Genomic DNA, 19,063 nt, shown 5'->3' with positions numbered 1-19,063 from the left:
ACTTTGGAGTTGAGACGGTACAGTATGTAATTCCTACCTACCTTGTGTTCAGAACACCTTTGGTATATAAGCAGTATGAGGAGGTTGAGGCCTCAGTCTCATCTGAGTACTCACGTAAGGACCTGGACGGAGGGAGTTGCAGAGAGCTCAGGATGGAGAACTCAAAGCTCTTTCTTTCCCTACTCCTAACCACACTTACCTTGTCTTGTGAGTATTGTTTAATGATTTAACAGCTTTAAATGTATTTTTCACAACTGGTGGCATTTGATACACAAGACATAGACTTCTATATAGAGGTGTTAAAGTTTCCAATGGCTGTCGTTACAGATGCACAAGAGGACCATTCAACCTGCTTGAGTAAGTTCCAGTGCTTCATATTTCAATGACACATCTGTGCAATGCTATCAACGCATATCATGTTCATTCATATCAGAGTTAATGCTACAGTTTCTGAATCATACACTTGCAAAGTCTAACATAGAAACAATATCTTCTCTGCCAGTAAACCAAAGATACAAAGCCTTCCACAAGTATGAGTACCTGTACAATGCTGAGTCTCTGAATGCCATAAATGGTGCTTCACATCTGAGGAATGGACCTAAGGCCACTTGCAAGGTATCCTATCAGAAAGATTCCATCCTCCTCCATTCTTTAAAAACTATTTATGTTCTTTCTACTTTCTAAATCAACTATAAGTTGTATTAAAAGCTTCAATAATCTTAAAACAGGTTGAAATTGAGGTACCTCAGACTTGTAGTTTCATCGTCCGTACCACTGGCTGTAGTCTAAGCGAGGTGGTTGACATGGACCCAGAGGGCAACCCTGTGTTCAGTCCTGCTGCCAGCTCTGATGCCTTTGCTGCTGAAATGGAGAAGTATGTTCCTTCATGAGTTTCCAATAAGTGACATGTCAGGATGCGTGAATGTTCATTTGTTGCAGGACTGACACTGACATTTTCTGTAGATATCCTCTGAAGGTTGTGGTTGACGGTGTGTACGATGTGAAACTGTACCCTGAAGATGGTGAGACAACAACCATCCTGAACATCAAGAGGGGTATCATCTCTGCCCTGGCTGTCCCTCTGCTGGAAGAGGAGAAGAATAAGAACATGGTAAATGTCCTACTTAGCACCCTAAGCTAAAAATTAAACACTTCTTGCCTTCCTGTGTGAGTACTTGTCGGCAGACAATATAAATTAAACTAATCCACATCTCCGTTCACAACCATTTCAGCCCACAATCCACGGCATGTGCAAGACCCAATATTCCATTAACACCAGAGAGGATATTGCAACAGATATCAGTCTCACCAGGGATCTGTCCAGATGTGACAAATTTGTCCCGATGAGAGATTACACCAGCCCCTTGGCTCTCATTTCTGGAATGGTAAGATATCTTAATACAGTGGTCCGGTTTGAGAATTTTAGAAATTCATATTTCAAGAGAGGAACCACTGCTGCATTGTTTTTTTTTTTATTTGTATGACTCCAGACTCGACAAAAACCACATCACTCCATTTACAAGTTTGACTTACTTGTAATCTTTCTACAGTTTACTGTAAAACCAAACTGGACAACGTTTATAATGTTGTCAGAGGCCTCAAATACATTTCTTGCAGATTAGCTAAACTTTTTTGTCTTGCAGCACTACCCCCTTTCCAAGCTGATCAGAAGTACCCAGAACTGCAACTACAAGTTTGATAACGAGAAACAGCACATGACCTCTGGCTCCTGCACTGAGAACCACATCCTCATCCCCTTCTCTCACAGGTAATTCAAAATATACTACATCCAATACTGCACTGTAATAAGCTCTGCTTCTGTACTTTTCAACCTTGTATTGGACCTCCACAGGGGGGAATACGGAGTTACGAATGTTGGAAAGCAAGACCTGACTCTGGTTCAGGTTTCTTCTTTCACCGATGAAGTCTTTGACCGCAGTAAGCACTTGGTCTTTTTGAAAGCCGCTGATTATTAAAAATAGAACTAAATGCCTAAATAAGTCATTCCCATTCTTTCACTGCATATCAAAGGCAACGCTATCAAGGGACTTGTTGTTTTATCATAGGTAACATTGTCAAGGGACTTCACATGGAGACTGTTGAGGACAAGAGTGTTATCCAGGATAAAGATGCAGGTCTGACCCTGTTGGGAGAACTGGCAGCTCTGCCCGAGAGCGAGGGCGACAGAAGGGCCCACCTCTTCAAAAAGCTTGTCACCATGGTCCGTGGAATGAAGGCCGAGACCCTGAGCCCAGCTATCCCTGAAGCTCTTGCCGTGTCCAGAGTCCTAACCTACCAGGTACTCGCCCAGTGTGGGACACCTGAGTGCAGCAGTGCCATCATGCAGATCTTCAGGACTCTTGATGCCTCTTCACTCGAGGTTGATGCAGGAGTTTTTGCTTTGGGACTCGTCTCCAATCCTTCTCCCCTGCTGATCAATGACATGCTGGAGATGGCCAAATTCAAGCCCAGCAAGCCCATCATGTATGCTCTGAGCAATGTGGTCAAGAGGTGAGTGAATTTAATCTCTATTACTTCAATTAAAAAGTAGAAAAGTAACAGTTTAGTATATTTTAAAAGAAGCTGTTCCATTTCTTTCAAACAAGCAACACACTGTCACAATTCTAATTCAAAGATTCATTTAACAGGTTTTACAAAGCTGAAGGAAAACTGATCCCTGAGATTAATGCTGTTGCCGAGTTTATGGCTGAACAGCTGGGAGACTGCACTGGTGACAAGGATAAAACTTTCATTACACTAAGGGTGAGTAACCTTCAAGATATATCTGAATAAAAACGACTGCAGGACTCACTGAGAATATTAATGTGTCCTTTCACTCTAGGTCATTGGAAACATGGCTGCAGCTGTTGGACCTGCCAGTCCTACTCTCAGAACCGCTGTGATCCAGTGTGTGAACCAACCTGAAGCTCCCCTGTCTGTGCAGCAGGCTGCCATCCAAGCATACAGGCTCACTGCCGTCCCCGAGGAGGCAAGTCCAATCCTGCAAAGGCTTTCAATGAAAGTTTCTGAATGAAAACTTCTACAGTAAACTTATTTTGTAAGTCTTCTTTGACCACAGGGCAGAGAAGTTCTCATGCAGGTGCTTCTGGACGGTGCTAGCCCAATGCAAAAGCGTATTGCTGCATATCTGGTTCTTATGAAGGACCCCCAGCCCAGTGAACTGGCCCAGCTGGCAGCTGCTCTGCCCATTGAGCAGGACAGCCAAGTCAAGAGCTTTGTGATCTCCCATGTGACCAACATTTTGTCCTCAACTGCACCAGAGACCCTGGAGTAAGTAATAATTACTTACATCCTAATTAATAATTTTCAAATGTACTGTCTCATAGTATTCTGCATGGTGAGAAGGTCAATGGTTAAACTGTGAAATATTTTTGATTTCCCCACAGACTGAGGCAGAAAATTATTGATGCCCTGCAGGGTAATGAGGTTGGTCCCATTATGGACCCCACCAAGTTTTCAAGCCACTACAAGATTGGATCTGTGGAGGGCAACGTGATCTTTGAGGGTCCCAGCTACCTGCCAAAGGAGGTCATGCTTGAAATGACTCTGAAGGCTTTTGGCTATGACATTGACATGATGGAGGTAAACAGCTTGAGCTATTTGACAGCAAATTGGGCTATGACACAAATTTAACCAAACAGTTCTGTTTGAAGACTAAATCTCTTATGTGTCCTCCCGTTCAGATTGGTATGCAGGGCACAGGATTTGAGCCAACTGTTGATGCTCTGTTTGGAGAGCATGGTTTCTTCCCTGACACTGCTCTGAAGACGATGTACTTTGTGTCTGACAAAATGCCGCTTGACATCAATGAAATCCTGAAGAACGTAATGCCTACCTTGAAGACGGACAGGATGAAGAGACAGGTATTATGAGAACATGTTTTTGTATTACATATGTGGTGCTGTCTTAAATGTAATTTGGAAGAGGGGTTTTAACACAGAGCTAGGACTTCAGTAACATTGTATGGACATTTTCATGAACAGGCTTCCCAGAGCTTGATGAGAGACATTGGTCGCAACCTCAATAAACTCGTGAGAGAGCTGAAGACATCACAGACTCCTGAAGCAATGGTGTACATGAGACTCTTGGGGAATGAGCTGGGGTATCTGAGGACCAATGAAATCACAGATATGGCCTACTCTGCTGCCTTGATGGTTGACAACATGTTCAAGATGTTTCCTACTGAGGTAAAAAAAAAACACCAAAACATTTCAGTTATAAATATGTATCATTCTTCAACATTTAAACTACATTTGTATTTTTCCTACCACAGCTACTGAAGGCACTGATGACTAAGGCTGACAACACAATCTTTGCCCACTACATCTTCATGGACAATGAATTCTTCCTGCCTACTGCCACTGGTGTGCCTCTGAGGATTGCACTGTCTGGTACTTTCACCCCTGGCATCAAGGGTGGACTGAAGTTTGGTTCTGACATGGTGAGTAGAAATCAACACAGTTCTTTTTGAAAACAGTTATTACAGAAACGTAACTGTGTTGTATTCACTGTCTACTGTGTTTCCACAGAGCGAAGTGAGCTTCATGCCTTCTGCTGGCGTTGAGTTTCACACTCGGGTTGGTTCATTCATCTCTGAATATGTGAAGTCCGGATTAGAGATGCACACCAGCATATTCCACGAGAGTGGGCTCACTGCCAAGATCTCCCTTGCAAATGACAACGTCAAGCTGACCATCCCTGCTCCAATGCATCCTACAAAGATAATCAAAATGAAGTAAGGCTCAAGTGGATTTCTCAGATTCTCAATCTTATCACAAATGCAAACACAATCTAATGCCTACAGTTTATTAAAGAGGCAGGAGCCAGAATTTTTAGTAGAAATAAGTATGTAGGATTTATTTATAGAGCACCTCTCAAGAACAGAGGTCACAAGGTGCTTTACAACAACAATAGAAAAACATTAAAAGGCAAAACAGGGATTGCAAATAAATACAAAAACATGACATAAAAACAGACAGATTAAACAAAAGCAAGTATAAACAGATAGGTTTTCAACTGCTTTTTAAACATGTCAACAGTGTCCACAGTTCTAAGTTCCAGAGGGAGACTGTTCCAGAGTTTAGTACCAACAACCTGGAAAGCGCAGTCTCCTTTAGTTTTTAACCTGGTACGAGGCACAACCATTAAACCCTGATCAGATGACCTCAGAGTCCTGCTGGAGTAATAAGGCTTCAGCAGCTCCCTGATGTAGACTGGAGCCTGACCATTGAGCGCTCTGTACACAACAACAAGAATTTTAAACTGGATCCTACATTTAACTGGAAGCCAGTGATCGGTGTAACATGAGATCTCCGAGATGATTTAGTCAACAGTTTAGCAGCATTTTTGGACCACTTGTAGGCGGGTTCAAGTATGCATTGCTAAGACATGTAAATAGAAAATTACAATAATCTAAGAGAGATGACAGAGAAGGTCTGAGTTTGGCAATATTTCTTAATTGATGAAAAGAAGAACGTACCAAACTATTCACATGCTGGTCCAGGCTAAGGGCCTGGTCCATTTTGGACCCCTAGATTGCGTAGGGCAGGTTTAACAGCAGAGGACAAAAACCCAAGGCTTCTCTTTATCTCAGGAACAACACGGTCAGGAGCTCAGATAAGAACTTGAAGAGAAAGTACAAATTTAACAGGCAGCAGGAAGACAATAGACTATGCACTACCATGCAAGGCGTTTACTGTCACAGACAAAAGTTATATACTGACAGTCATTGAAATATGCAAAATATACAATATTTACAGTACATATTGCTGAAAGCTCTATTAATGAAACAGTATGAGGAGAAGCTCCTGACAGAGGACAAGATATGGTTAAGTGTTCCAAGCAAGCAAACATGTGCCAGGTGTGATTGCAGTACCTATGTTTTGTGCATATATATTACACACTATTTCATGAAAATCTTATCCTGGTTTTTGTTGCAACTTTCCCCCGTAGGAACGCTCTGGTGTCAGTGACAGGATCAGGGGAGATGCCAATCCCTCCTATGATAACGGACATGGTTGATGTTAGTGAGTGCACTCCCTTCTTCGCTGGAATGAAATACTGCACTGCTCTGCAATACACTGATGCTTTCTCTCAGGAGACAGCACCCTACTTTCCCTTTACTGGAGATAGCAAGTGAGTGAAACTCCCTAATCTACAGACTGTAATGGTTTGGGTATGGGTTTTTTGGTAGATGGTGTTTTCAAGATCATTGTAGACAGTGATGTTAGCCAAACGTGGACAATCACGTGTCAGGGTTTTTTGCAACATACAACATTTATTATTAACTACACAAATTCCGATTGTGCCACTGTTTTCTCATACACTAAGAAACAGTTGTCACACAACCTTAACGTTGCCATTGAGTTGAGAGGCAAAAGAAACAGGAGTATACAGGGACACATCCACAGTGAGAGTGCCACTCAAACTGACTTCACCGACATAACAACACCGCCATCTGGTGACGTTACTCCTTTAAGAACTTAGCAACACAGTATTCCTTAAAGGTACAGTCCACAATGTCAACATGTTGTTTTATAGCACAATCCCATTTCCACAAATTTGAGATGCTGTGTAAAATGTTGATGAAACCAGATCAAAATTTGACATTCCTTTTGAAAACCATGGACACTGTAAGAGGAGACCCGTCTTGTTTTCAGCATACAGCTCAAAAGCCAGCATCGGTGATAGTATGGGGATGCCCATGGCATGGACAGCTTTTATATCTGGGAGGGCACCAGCAATGCTCAACAATGTACAACAATGTATACACGTCTTGGAGCATCCATCCAGACAATGCGTTTTCAGGGAAGACCATGCATATTTCAGAAAGACGATGCCAAACCACATTCTGGACATACAACAATAGTATGGCTCTTCAGTAACATTGTCTAGTCTGCCTGCAGTCCCAACTCGTCACCTACTGAAAACATTTGGCATGAAACGAAACAAACATGAAAGGAAACCCTGAGCTGTTGAGCAGCTGAAATCCTTTATCAGGCAAGATATGGGGCAACGTGTCACTTTCAAAACTCCAGAAACAGGTCTTCTCAAATCTCACACATTTGCAGAGTTCTAGCTAAAGGAACAGTAACGCAACACAATGGTAAACATGTCCCTGTCCCAACTCTTTTGAAACTATGCACATTTTAAGTTTCAACATTTGCTGTTTTCTTTGCACTATTTTTGTTTACATTTAGGATTTAAATGATTTGCAAACTTTCAAATTCTGTTTTTTAGTAACTTAGGTTGCAACTAGATTTTCTGCCACTAGATTTTGTGATACTTGAGATCAGTACATAGCAAAAGGTTTTTCCCATTGTTTTTCCTGATATTAAACCTTGGGAAGGTATCAAAAGTCTATGGTGGAAGAAATCAAGAAATGTTTCCAATTGAATAGACGGTGAATGTCTGTATTATGTGTTAATCTGATCATTCATAATTCTGTAAGATGTACTGCTTGGGTGGACAAGTGAACTTCTTCTGTCTTTCATGTGTATCATCCAGTATCATTTTCCTGAATCAAATACTGTGTGGTGTCACATCTTGTGAACTTAGTGTACTGTCACAGCCCTTTTATCAACATTTTACACAGTCACAAGCTTTTTGTATTTGAGATTGTAAATTACCTATGATTACTGACTAATGACTGTAATTATTTAAATAGATTTGCCATGGAACTTCATCCCACTGGTGAGGTCACTGAGTTTACTGCTACTCTAGCCTATGAGCTGCTTAGAGAGGGAGAAGAGGGCCGGCAGAAGGTTGATTCGGTGAAGTTTGTTCTGAGAGCTGAAGGTAGGGTACAATATGGACATTATGGTAAATCTTCCCAAGAGACGTAACCAGTTTAAAGGAGTAATTTTACACTCTTGGTTGGTCGACATCAGGTGCAGAGCCCACTGAAGCCACAGCTATGGTGAAATATAACAGAAGAAAGAATGTCATCACAGCTGACATCCAGATCCCAGACTATGACATGGAGGCGGGACTCAGGCTGGGTGTTGTTGATGGAAACACCAAGGGCAAAGGAACTCACTCCATCTCTCTTGACTTGATAAACAAGAACATCCCTCAGCTTTCCCTGATTGGCCGTGCCAAGTAAGAAATCAAAACCATTTTGATATCACATTAATGTGACCTTCATAATTGACAGTACACTAAACTGCTTGTATATTTTTTCAGTTTGAAGGCCATGAAGGAAGGAATGCTGCAAGTCCAACTTCTTGTCCCCTCCATCAGTGCTGACGCCACTCTAACAGCAAACCTGAAACATGACGAAGACTTTACAATGGTGTTGAAGAGTAATATCAAGATTTCGGAAACCACTTCAGAGCAGAAAATCTCAATGAAATATGGTACATTATTTCTGTTTGCATAGTTTTCCTAAAATCTGAGATGCTGACATAATTTTGTTTGACTTTGATCCGAGTCATGATTGGTTGGTCAGTATTGTTTATCAAAAGATAACACAAGTGTCACTATTTTTTTATTCCACTCTAATTTGTACACAGATTTCTTATAAGAGAGAAAAAGATTTAGCAGCTGAAAACATTATCAGAGATGTAATTTCTAATGATTCTCGATGTTTGCTTTCGTTACAGGTACCAGCAATATTGAGGTTGAATTAAAGTCTGATGTAAACTCTGGTACCTTGAACACCCTTCCTTACACTGACCGTATCAGACAATATGGCAATGATATGGTCGAACTGAAGGTTGGGAAGACTGACAAAACAGTCGGTCAAATCTTCAGTGCATTTATGGAAGTAAGAATCCTTTATCTTAAAATTGTTTGACTATCAGATCTTCTTACTTTGTCCCTGACTTAGAATTAAAATAAATACTGTTATTCATTCTTTAGGAAGCAAACAAACACCTGGAAGTGTATGCTGCTGATATCCCTTACATTCAGAACTTCAGAATGCCTGATATGCCTGAGATTTCACTGCCAGAGTCATTGTACCTCAATACGTAAGCCTGACTAAACACAGTGATCAACATATCAACTTGCAAATACTGTTACTGTTACAATTATATTGATTGGGCATTTTCTTTTCTGTTCCCAAAAGTGAAGCCAAGGCCATCTACTACTTCAACAATGAGCGCTTCACTATTTCTATCCCTCTTCCTCTTGGTGGAAAGTCAACAGAAGAGCTGAACTTCCCACCAGCTTTGACCACTCCTAACATTTTCCTACCAATGTTTGGACTGAATTTTGTGTCCACAGAGATTCCAATCCCAGAACTTTTTGTACCTGAAAGCCTAACATTGGCTTTACCTCTTTTTGGCAAAGCTGAGGTTTCAACTCTGATGAAGAGCAACTTTTACAACATGGAAGCATCAATGGCTGCCGGCAAAGATGTTGTGGAGACACCGAGCTACTCAGCCAAGTTTGATGTGACAGGAACCTCTCCACTTGACATCCTCTCAGTAAAGATGGAAGGTACTTTAAAGAACATGACCTTTGAGGGTTTTAAATGTATTATATTACACTGTTTTTAATCAAGAATAAAGAAAGTGTACATTTAGAGAAACAGTTGGCAGAGTAGATTTTAGCTACAGTTACCCTGATAAACATAAAGATCAACGTTCAGATTTTATAATATATATATATATATATATATATATATATATATATATATATATATATATATATTTTCACACAAATAATAGCTTGTCTATGTATCATTTTTATTGTATCCAAGGCAATTAACCCTTACATTTTGTTAATTGTTATTCCAGTATCTTTGTGTTGATCAGTTATCTCTCATTGTGTGTGTTTCATCTAGGCTCTGGGATGTTGGCCACCACTGATGCCATCAAGGCCCAGTTGAAAAGCTCTTTAGTTCATAAATTCATTGAGGCTAGTATTAATGTTGTTGAGGAAGCCACCATCACAGACAAAATTAATCTGAAGTCCAGCAGCAAGATTGAAGCCAAAAGCCCCTTGGGTGTCAGAGTTGCTCTGGAGCACACTGGTATGGCTGGAGTCAACACTGAAGAAATCTCTGCTGATAGTAACTTAGAGGGAATGTGGACAGTCGGACCAGCATACAGCAAAGTCACTGCAACCCAGTCATTCACCATCGCCCCATTCAAGCCAGAGGCAAAGATTGATTCATCTGTTCAGATTGACTCCACAATTGTCAACACTCTGACCAATACTGCTGAGCTTTCCTTCAAAGAGAGCAAGCTGTCACTGAAATCTGAGACAAATGCAGCTCACACTGAAAACCGTGTTTACTCTCTGCTCACTGCTTCCCTGGATGTCGATGGTCTGACTGTGAACAGTGATGCCACCGTGAAGCTCCTTGAGAAGGAGGCTACTCACAAGGCTACTCTGACAATGAACAAAGATGGTTTGATCACAAGTGGAACCACCGCCCTCCAGAGCGCTCTTGCCCTTGAAAACACCTTTAATGCAGCACTTGATGCTTCAAAGGCTTCCCTGTCTATTAACAACAAGGCTGTTATGCAGGACATTAAGGTTGATAATGCCAACACTCTGACCATCACTCTCTCTGGCCTTGACTTCAACTCAAAGGCTGAAGCCACCGCAAGTGAGCATGCCTCATACACACATGATGTCACCATCGACCTGAAACCCTTCACAGCTTCTGCAAACGTAAACAACAACCTGAAAGTTCTTGCGGCCAACATTGTTAATGAGGCTCAGCTCAAGGCAGAGCTCTACAAGATTGACCTCACTGGAAGCCTGAAAGCCATCTATGGTGAAGAAGAGATCAAGCACATCTATCAGGTCAATTATGCTGATATGGCTGCAAACGCAAAGTGCAGCACTACTGGAACAATCCTTGGAACCCACATGAGCCACAACACTGAGCTTGAAGTTATTGGTCTTGCAGCCAGGATCACCAATGATGCCCGCTTCAACTCACAGCCAATACGCTTTGATCACAGCATCCGCTGCAGTGTTGTACCTTTTGATTTCAATCTTGATGCCATCTTCAATGCTGATGGAGACATGACCATGTATGGAAAGCACAGTGCTCAGCTCTATGGCAAGTGGCTCCTTAAAGCACAACCCCTGGCAGTTGCAAGCGCTCATGAATGCAGAGCATCAGTGACCCAGCAGCTGGATAATGGTTTCTCCCTGGAGACGACATTTGACAACAAGATGGATAACGTTCTGTCACTTCAAGAGCAGAAGAGCAGTTTTAGACTGAAATCCAAGGTGAATGACCACTCCCTCAGTCAGGACTTAAGTATCTACAACACTGCTGACAGAACTGGACTGGAGGTTTCTGGCACCATCCTCACAAACATCCTCAACGGTGACTCCACAGAGAACCAGGAATTCACCCTCTCTGGCTTCCTCAAGTATGACAAGAACACAGACAGTCATGTAATTCAGATCCCTTTTGTTGACAACCTGCCTGTCTTGTTGGAAAGCATCAAGGGCTTAGTTTACTATGTTGGAGAGGCACTGCAAGGTTTAATCGACAATGAGGAGATAATGGACAAAATTGCAGCTCTTCCACAGTATGTAGAAGACTTTATTTCTGAACTGAATATAGAAGGCAAAGTTAATCAGCTGAAGAAGTATTTAAATGATATTTCCCAAGAATATGTCATCTCCATGGAGGATTTAGAAGTCATTCTAAGAACCCTGAAGGCAATTGTGGAGAAAAAGCTCTCAAATTTCAGTGTTTACATCCAAAACATTGTTGGTATGGTTAAGGACATTATTGTTGCCACTCCTGAAACCCTTGTTCAGAATACCCTCAAACTGGTGGAGGCCTTTACTGAGGAATTTGACATCAAGGCCATGATTATAAATATGATTGATACCATGAAGGATATGGCTGAGCAGTTTGACCTGGAAAAACTGAAGGGCAGCAGCATTGCATTTCTGAATGACATTGATGCCACGTATGAAATCAAGGCCAAACTGCAGATCATAATGAGTTTAGTGAAAGAAATAGTTTTGGTCTTTGACATGCAAGTAATTGTTGAGAAGGTGAAGAATATAATTTCATCTATTGACTTTAATGCCCGCATAGATGAACTTGTGAGTAAGCTTCCCACTGAGATCTTTGGCAGTATAACAGATACTATCAGGGAAATTGTTCTGGACTTTGACATCCTACATGAGATCAACAATGTCTATGCTAACATAAGAGAGCTGATTGTAAAGTTTGAGATTGAGAGTAAGGTTCAGGCAATCTTTGAAAAGGTAATGGAGCTCATCAAACAGTTAAAAGTTGATGAAACCGTCACAGCTTTGGTAAAGATGTTTAATGATGCAGACATTTCAACCAAATTTTTGCAAGTCTTCCAGGGTACAGTTAAGTACTTGAGTGAAGCTGACATTAAGGACATAATTGCTGAGTTGAATGGATGTATTCAGATAATTGAGCAGAAACTGAATTCACTGGATTACAATGATTTTGTGGCTGAAGCCAATCAAGTGATAGTCCGCTGCACTGCTTTTGTGAATGACCTTATTGTGTCTCTTGAAATCCAACAGAAACTTGAGGCAATAAGGGAGTTTTCCAACTTAGGCTTGTCCTTTATTAGTGGTGCATGGGCACATCTGAGAGAAATTAAAATAACAGAAATAGTACAAGATACAAAAGACATCCTTGACCAAGTTGTGCTGAATAATCTGAAGAAATTTGCAATAATTATAAAGCAGGAAATTGAAAACCTGGATATAAATGCTAAGATGACTTATTATCTGCAGCTGGTAATGGATCAATACACTGAGTTCATTACCGTTACATCTGATATCTTCACCAGTGTGGCTCAGATAACTAAGAAGCCAAAAATTGTCCAAGAGGTGTTGCAAATCATCCAAGGGCTTCTCACTGGTCTGACAGAAGCTGAATTGACCATCCCATCCTTCACTATTCCTCTCACTGATCTTGTCGTTCCTTCTATGAAATTCAGCAGAGATGCGCTTAACCAGTTTGAAGTCCAACAAGAGCTGGACATCCCCGAGTTTACCATCATGGGTGTCTACACAGTGAAAGCCACCACCATCTCTATGAATGACATTCAACAGAGATTCAATGACTTGATTGCTTCTCTTTTCGACCTCCCGATGAAGCTGTTTGAAATAATTGCTACATTTGAAGAGCTCATCATGAGTTATATTCCCACCTTGCCTGAGTTTTCAATCCCAGAAATGACTATACCTGAGTTCTCCTTCCCCACCCTTCCGAATGTTCAAGCAGAGAAACTTGTCAAGACTCTTCAACTTCCACCATTCAAGCTGCCAGAAATTCCTCATGAGATCATGATTCCAGGATTTGGTAAACTGAGCTATGAGATAAAAGTTAACACCCCCATCTACACTATTAGGAATGCTGCTGAAGTCCAGAGCTCTCTAGATGTAGATAGTACTCCCCAGCTTACAGCTTTTCTGACTTCCCAAGGTACATCTACCAACTTTGAAATCCTCAACTTTAACCTTGATTCCACTGCACGCGTTGCCATTCCGATGGGGGGTTTAATTGCTGCTGAGACCCTTAAGTTTACTCATGGTTCTCTAATGGTTGACCATGATGCGTCAGTGACATTTTCTTACTTCTCAGCCCAGGTCTCAGCTAAAACCACAGTGAAGTCCACCACAGGACCTTATGATGCTGAGCTTCTGAACGAAGCTTTCTTAGCTACCAATGGTGGTTTATCTGCCACCTCGGACACTTCCTATAAACATGTGCTTAACCTACCAATCATGGGCCTCGCTGGTGAGACATCTATAGCTCAAAAGGCTGCTGCCCGCCAGGAAGGTTATGCTATTACAATTACTGTAGATAATCAGGGTACTGCTACTCTCAACTCTCAAGACAACACCCTGAAGAGTGCCCTACAAGTCACAATCAACCCAAGTCTGCATGACATGAAGCTTGAGCTCAAGGGGACCCATAGCACAGATTTAACTGGAATGGTCAACGGAGACATGTACAACATGATTGACGTTGCTCTTGGTCCCGGGGAGTTTCTGTTCAGTCTGCAGAATAAGGGAAACTCCAAGGTTAATTTAAATGATGCTCTCGCTTTCAAATTTGATCTGCAGAATGATTATTCTGCAACCTTCAGGCCTGACACACAGCATATGAACACTGTGGCTCTAGCTCATTTGAATCAGTTCAAAGTACTCTGGAACTTGACTTTAGAGAACAATGAGAAGGAGGCTGCCATCCTTGGTGCTGCTGAAGGGGAGGCAAACCTTGATTTCCTGACGAAGCCCATCAGCATTCCTGAGATTAATATTCCATTTTTGGATTTGAAAACTCCAGCTATTCGTCATCTGAACCTGTACGATCAAACTGGGCTGAAATACATTTTGACTACCACTGACCAGGCTGTAAATCTGGGTGCCAAGCTGGTCTTCGAGAAAAGCCAAGATACCCTGCTTGTTGAAATGATCCAGATACCATTTTCGGGTAATCTGATCACAGATCTGTCTTTCAAGTCTCCCATCATTAATGTGAATGCCAATGCTGGGCTGTATACTGGGGATGATCTTGTGTTTCGTCTGGGAGCTACCACAGCCTCTGTGTTTGACAGTCTGAAAGCCAAACTTGACGGCACCACAAGTCTCACCACCAAGAGAGGAATCAAGCTGGCCAATTCCCTGTCCTTTGAGAATCAGCACATCGAAGGAACTCATGACAGCACCGTCGCTGTGAGCACTGAGACACTTGAAACTACAGTCTCTGTGGCTACAGTAGCAAAGATTGCCTTGCCCATTCTCAACCTGGAAGCAAAACAAAACCTGGCTGCTGACACCAAAACTAAACCAAATGCTGTATCCACCTGGACGCTGAAGGGGGATTTCAACATCCCAGTAATTAAGGCTGTTGGAAAGGCAGAGATAGACCACAGTCTGAAGCTGGAGGGAACCTTTGAATATGTTTCCATGGAGACATCCACTAAGACAAATATGGAAAACATAATGCTGGAAGATTGTGTGGTTTCTGGAGTACTGGATAATGAGATCAATCTTGTTTTGAATAATGATGGTTTGCGCTCTGCGTCCAAAGTTTTGACTGATGCCAAGTTAAACTATGGCACAACCAAAGTCATTGGCATGGATGTAAATGAGAGTCTTGAAGTTGAGGCCTCCCTGAGCCGTGTGTATGGAGTGCTGAAGTATAGCAGCAACAATGAGGCCAATATGTTCAATTTCAACACCAATGGGAAGCATGCTGTTCAGACAACCATAGACTTTGCACCAAAGTCTCTATTTACTACAGATATTGAGATTGACATATCTCAGCTTAGCAGCCTAGGTGACCTCACTATCTTTGACAAAACGGTTGCCGAAGTGACAGCTGCTGAGCAGAAGATATCTACAAATATCAAGTTTGTCAGCCCACTGTACACTACCAACCTGGCTGCTGAATTGGATGGCAGTGTGCCAGTATACAAGGCTGACTTTAAGTCATCTGCCACCTCTACTATGACCCTCTTGGAATATGACTTGGACTGTAAGTTTTTTTTTTCTAAGCAGATACTACAGTTTTATATGTTGAACACAAAACATACATTCTAACCAAAGTTCATGTCTTTAAACAGCATCTGTTACCCTCAACATTGAGGATGCTGGACTGACACTGACAGGAAAAGGGATTTTCACCCACAGTGATATGAACATGGACATTCAACATATCCTTTCCCATACAGTGAGGTATGTTTAAATATTCTTTATTCTGCATGTTGTGAATTTTGCTTTTGTAACTCTTTTTGTTACTCCAGAAAACTCGCCTATTTTAGAGGTTTCCAGAGGAGAGGCCTATTCCATATCAAATAGTTTCTGGGGTAAAGATGCTTTCTTTACAAGGACAAATATATTTATGTATCTCTATCTCTACAGTGACTCTCGTCTCACCCTAAGTGTGGATATAACCAGCCCTGCCTTCACTGACATCAATGTACGATACACTTTACGCAAAGATGGAACTAGTTGCACTATTTCAATTCCATCAACTGGCTTCCTTGGTCTTCAGCTCCATGGCAGGGTCCCAGCTCAGATGAATGCCAGGCTTTACGGCCGTTATGCTGTAAGTATCTCAAACTAGTTTTACATTCACACAATGATAGTACCGTTTTCTATCTCATTTTATATTTGTTTTTTCTGTGTAACAGTCTGATCCTGGCAAAGATGTCGATATCGTCACCATTCGAGCTTCTGTCAAAGACACTGATAAAATGAATCTGAAGATGGTTATCAATATGGAGGCCCCTGACATCATACTCAGTGGAATACAAGAAAGGCTTCCTGCCATCACTTCTAGTATGTCTGGCTTTGCTGAGAAATACCACCTGTCCAAACATGCTGCTCAGCTGAAGAATTTTATTATTTACTACATTGAGGAGGCCCACAACATTGCTTACGACCACACCCCAGATCTGAGCCATGTGTCCATTCTCTATAGGAACACTGTTGTCCAGTACCAGAAGACTGTTCAGGCATTCCTGGATGCTGCCATCAATTTCATGAGAGACACTCAGGTCAGATTGCCTGGCTCTCAGGAGATGGTTCCCCTCATTGAGGTGCTCAATAAGATGACCACCAGCATTACTACTTGGCTAGAGAAAGCATTCAACTTCATGGCTGTAAACGTAGAATATGCTTTCAATGTTGTAATTGACACTGTCAGTGAGATACAGGTCACAATGCCCATTGGTGATGTTATGGCTAGTGCCAAAATAATTGATGAAATAAGGGAAAGAGTAAGCACCATGTTTAACCACATTTTGACTCATTTGAAACACCCAGAGAGTATTGATATAATCCTGGAAAACTGGGGTACCACCCTAAAAAATGTTGTCGAGAAAGCTCAGGAGTGGGTTGACAACACCTTAAAGTCTGATGTCCTTGATGTATTTTCTGTCTTTGTTAATGCTTTTTATAGAGAATATGCAAGGTTAGTGAAAACAATCACCAAATATGCAGACACAGCTTTGGACATTGAGTTCATTAAGGGCACCGTTGATTACATTCTTGATATTTTCAGATCTGCAGTAAATCAATTCAACCAAACCGTTTCTGACTGCCTGCATCAGGCTACCGCTCAGATCAAGTTTTATGTCAAAGTTCAGGGTAAAAAGCTTGAAATAAATGTATGATCCTATCTTCACCAGTAAGCTACAGATTGAAATCATAACTAATGTTTCAACAAAAGTGTAAAGGACATTGTCAAACTACAAGTTTCATGTTGTGAGTTGTATTTAAAAAGTAAAATAAATGGTGTGACAAATTTGCATAACATGTGTTGCATGTCTACATTTTTTGTCTTTGTTTGAGAGTTGATTTAATAAAGTGCATTGACTGAACAGCATTGTGTGGTGTTTACGTTCTCCTATTGACACTTCCGGACATGCCTATGCATTTACCATAAAGGCAGCTATTCATACATTTCCTGTGTCTGTAATATTAACAATGTATGACCGCATGAACAAAATATAATAGTTGTCCTGACCAAATCTTGAGAGAAATATATTTTATTCTCGCTAGAAAACTGGAAATATAACTGAATTCAATTCGATTTTAAACTACACTTTATAACTTATATACTTATAATCAGAATGATAGCTAGATAGATTGTTTTAAACTGGATTACAGATAGGGTCCCTTCTAAGGTACAATGGCAGAGAGTTGTACTTGAATATGTCCCACTGACCCTTAAAATCAGAGCTAAAATCATATTAAATTACACAATTAAAGCTTTCCTGTAAAAATGTCTCTTGAGTAATGCCATAAAACAAGGGACTGACTCTGCAAGTCTGATCTCCTCTGGCAGGCTGTTCCAGAGTGCAGGAGCTCTGACTGAAAAAGCCCTGTTCCCTTTGGTTTTCAGTCTGGTCCGTGGAACAGCTAACAGAGCACTACCAGAGGATCTCAGACTGCGACTAGGTTTGTAGGGGGATACAATCTCAGATATATAGAGGGGCAAGTCCATGTTGTGCTTTAAAAGTCAATAAAATAATCTTAAAATCAATCCTAAAATCAACAGGCAGCCAATGTAGATTAGCTACAATGGTGGTGATGTTGGCAATTTTTTTTTCGTTTATAATGGATGGATGGATGGATGGATGGATCACTGTCCGTTTGTTGCTGTTGGTTTTAGTTTGGCTGGCATGAAATGCCTTCACACAGCCAAATGGGGTCACTGAAGCATTTTCTTCAAAAACTATGTTAGTGTTTCATTACATGGCTGGGAAAGTGAACCAGTCGGTACCAAAAATAGACTGGGATTTAGGCTTTTGGTCAAAACCCTGAATGGAAAAGATTAAAAAGGCCTTCAGTTGGTTTGCTGTTAGCCAATTTTTTTTCGGAATACAATTTAGCTTTTACAAATCAGTTATTTACCAGCACAGAAGCAAGGGTACCAACTGATTCTTAGAGACAACGTATTACCTAAAGAAATATGAGTTGGATTTTAATATTCAGACCCATTTGAATCCCCAGTATGTATTCAGAAAGCTTTGTAGATCTTTTTGCAACACTGTATAATCTGCTAAAGGCTTCTGAAATTATCATATCAGAAAACCTTAATCACAATAGATGAAAGGATGTACTCAGTTCTGTCAGGTCTAAATACAATTACTGAAAAGATGAAAAAAAAAGTAAAAAGAAAATTGCAGCAAGCGCAGTTTGGTGGAACGCGCAATTAAATCTGCTTGCTCAAATCCAAAATATTGAAAATGTTCGACCTTGTAGATTTTAAAGCTGCACAAATTGTGTGTAAGGCAAGGAAAAATCTCCTTCGAGGAAATATTCAAGGATTGTTCTTTGAAAGAGAGGGGGGTTATAACTTAAAAGGGTTCAAGATGGTGAGTGTTCGGACCACAAGGAGAAGTTTTTGTATTTCATTCTGTGGTGTAAAACTGTGGAACAGTCTCAATATGGAGCTACAGCAATGTCAGAACATAATCCAGTTCAAGAAGAGGTATAAAGAAATAATTTTCATGAGGTACAAGGAGGAAGACAAGTGTTGATAATCATGTGGGGTTTGCTTTTGATTGTAGGTGTAAATATGAAGATTTGACTTGTGGGAGTGCAG

The 19,063-nt window shown here is 41.0% G+C and overlaps 1 protein-coding gene across 1 annotated transcript; it reads left to right on the top strand.

Moving 5' to 3' along the window:
* The first annotated feature begins 152 nt into the window (after nt 1-152).
* On the top strand, nt 153-17,257 carry LOC117824582 (apolipoprotein B-100-like). Its single transcript, XM_034700114.1, has 28 exons — nt 153-207; nt 328-357; nt 503-615; nt 729-874; nt 964-1,111; nt 1,233-1,385; nt 1,644-1,768; nt 1,853-1,938; nt 2,067-2,511; nt 2,649-2,763; nt 2,843-2,989; nt 3,080-3,291; nt 3,408-3,603; nt 3,705-3,884; nt 4,005-4,208; nt 4,295-4,462; nt 4,551-4,756; nt 5,974-6,156; nt 7,688-7,818; nt 7,911-8,121; nt 8,206-8,378; nt 8,625-8,788; nt 8,884-8,993; nt 9,092-9,465; nt 9,812-15,484; nt 15,573-15,684; nt 15,871-16,057; nt 16,143-17,257. The coding sequence occupies exons 1-28, from the start codon at nt 153-155 to the stop codon at nt 17,124-17,126; spliced, it is 11,031 nt and encodes a 3,676-aa protein (XP_034556005.1). The 3' UTR covers nt 17,127-17,257.
* The last annotated feature ends 1,806 nt before the right edge of the window (nt 17,258-19,063 follow it).

Source organism: Notolabrus celidotus, chromosome 13 (genome assembly GCF_009762535.1).
Source record: "Notolabrus celidotus isolate fNotCel1 chromosome 13, fNotCel1.pri, whole genome shotgun sequence".
NCBI classification, from domain to species: Eukaryota; Metazoa; Chordata; class Actinopteri; order Labriformes; family Labridae; genus Notolabrus; species Notolabrus celidotus.
This window is presented reverse-complemented; position numbering and strand designations above follow the sequence as displayed.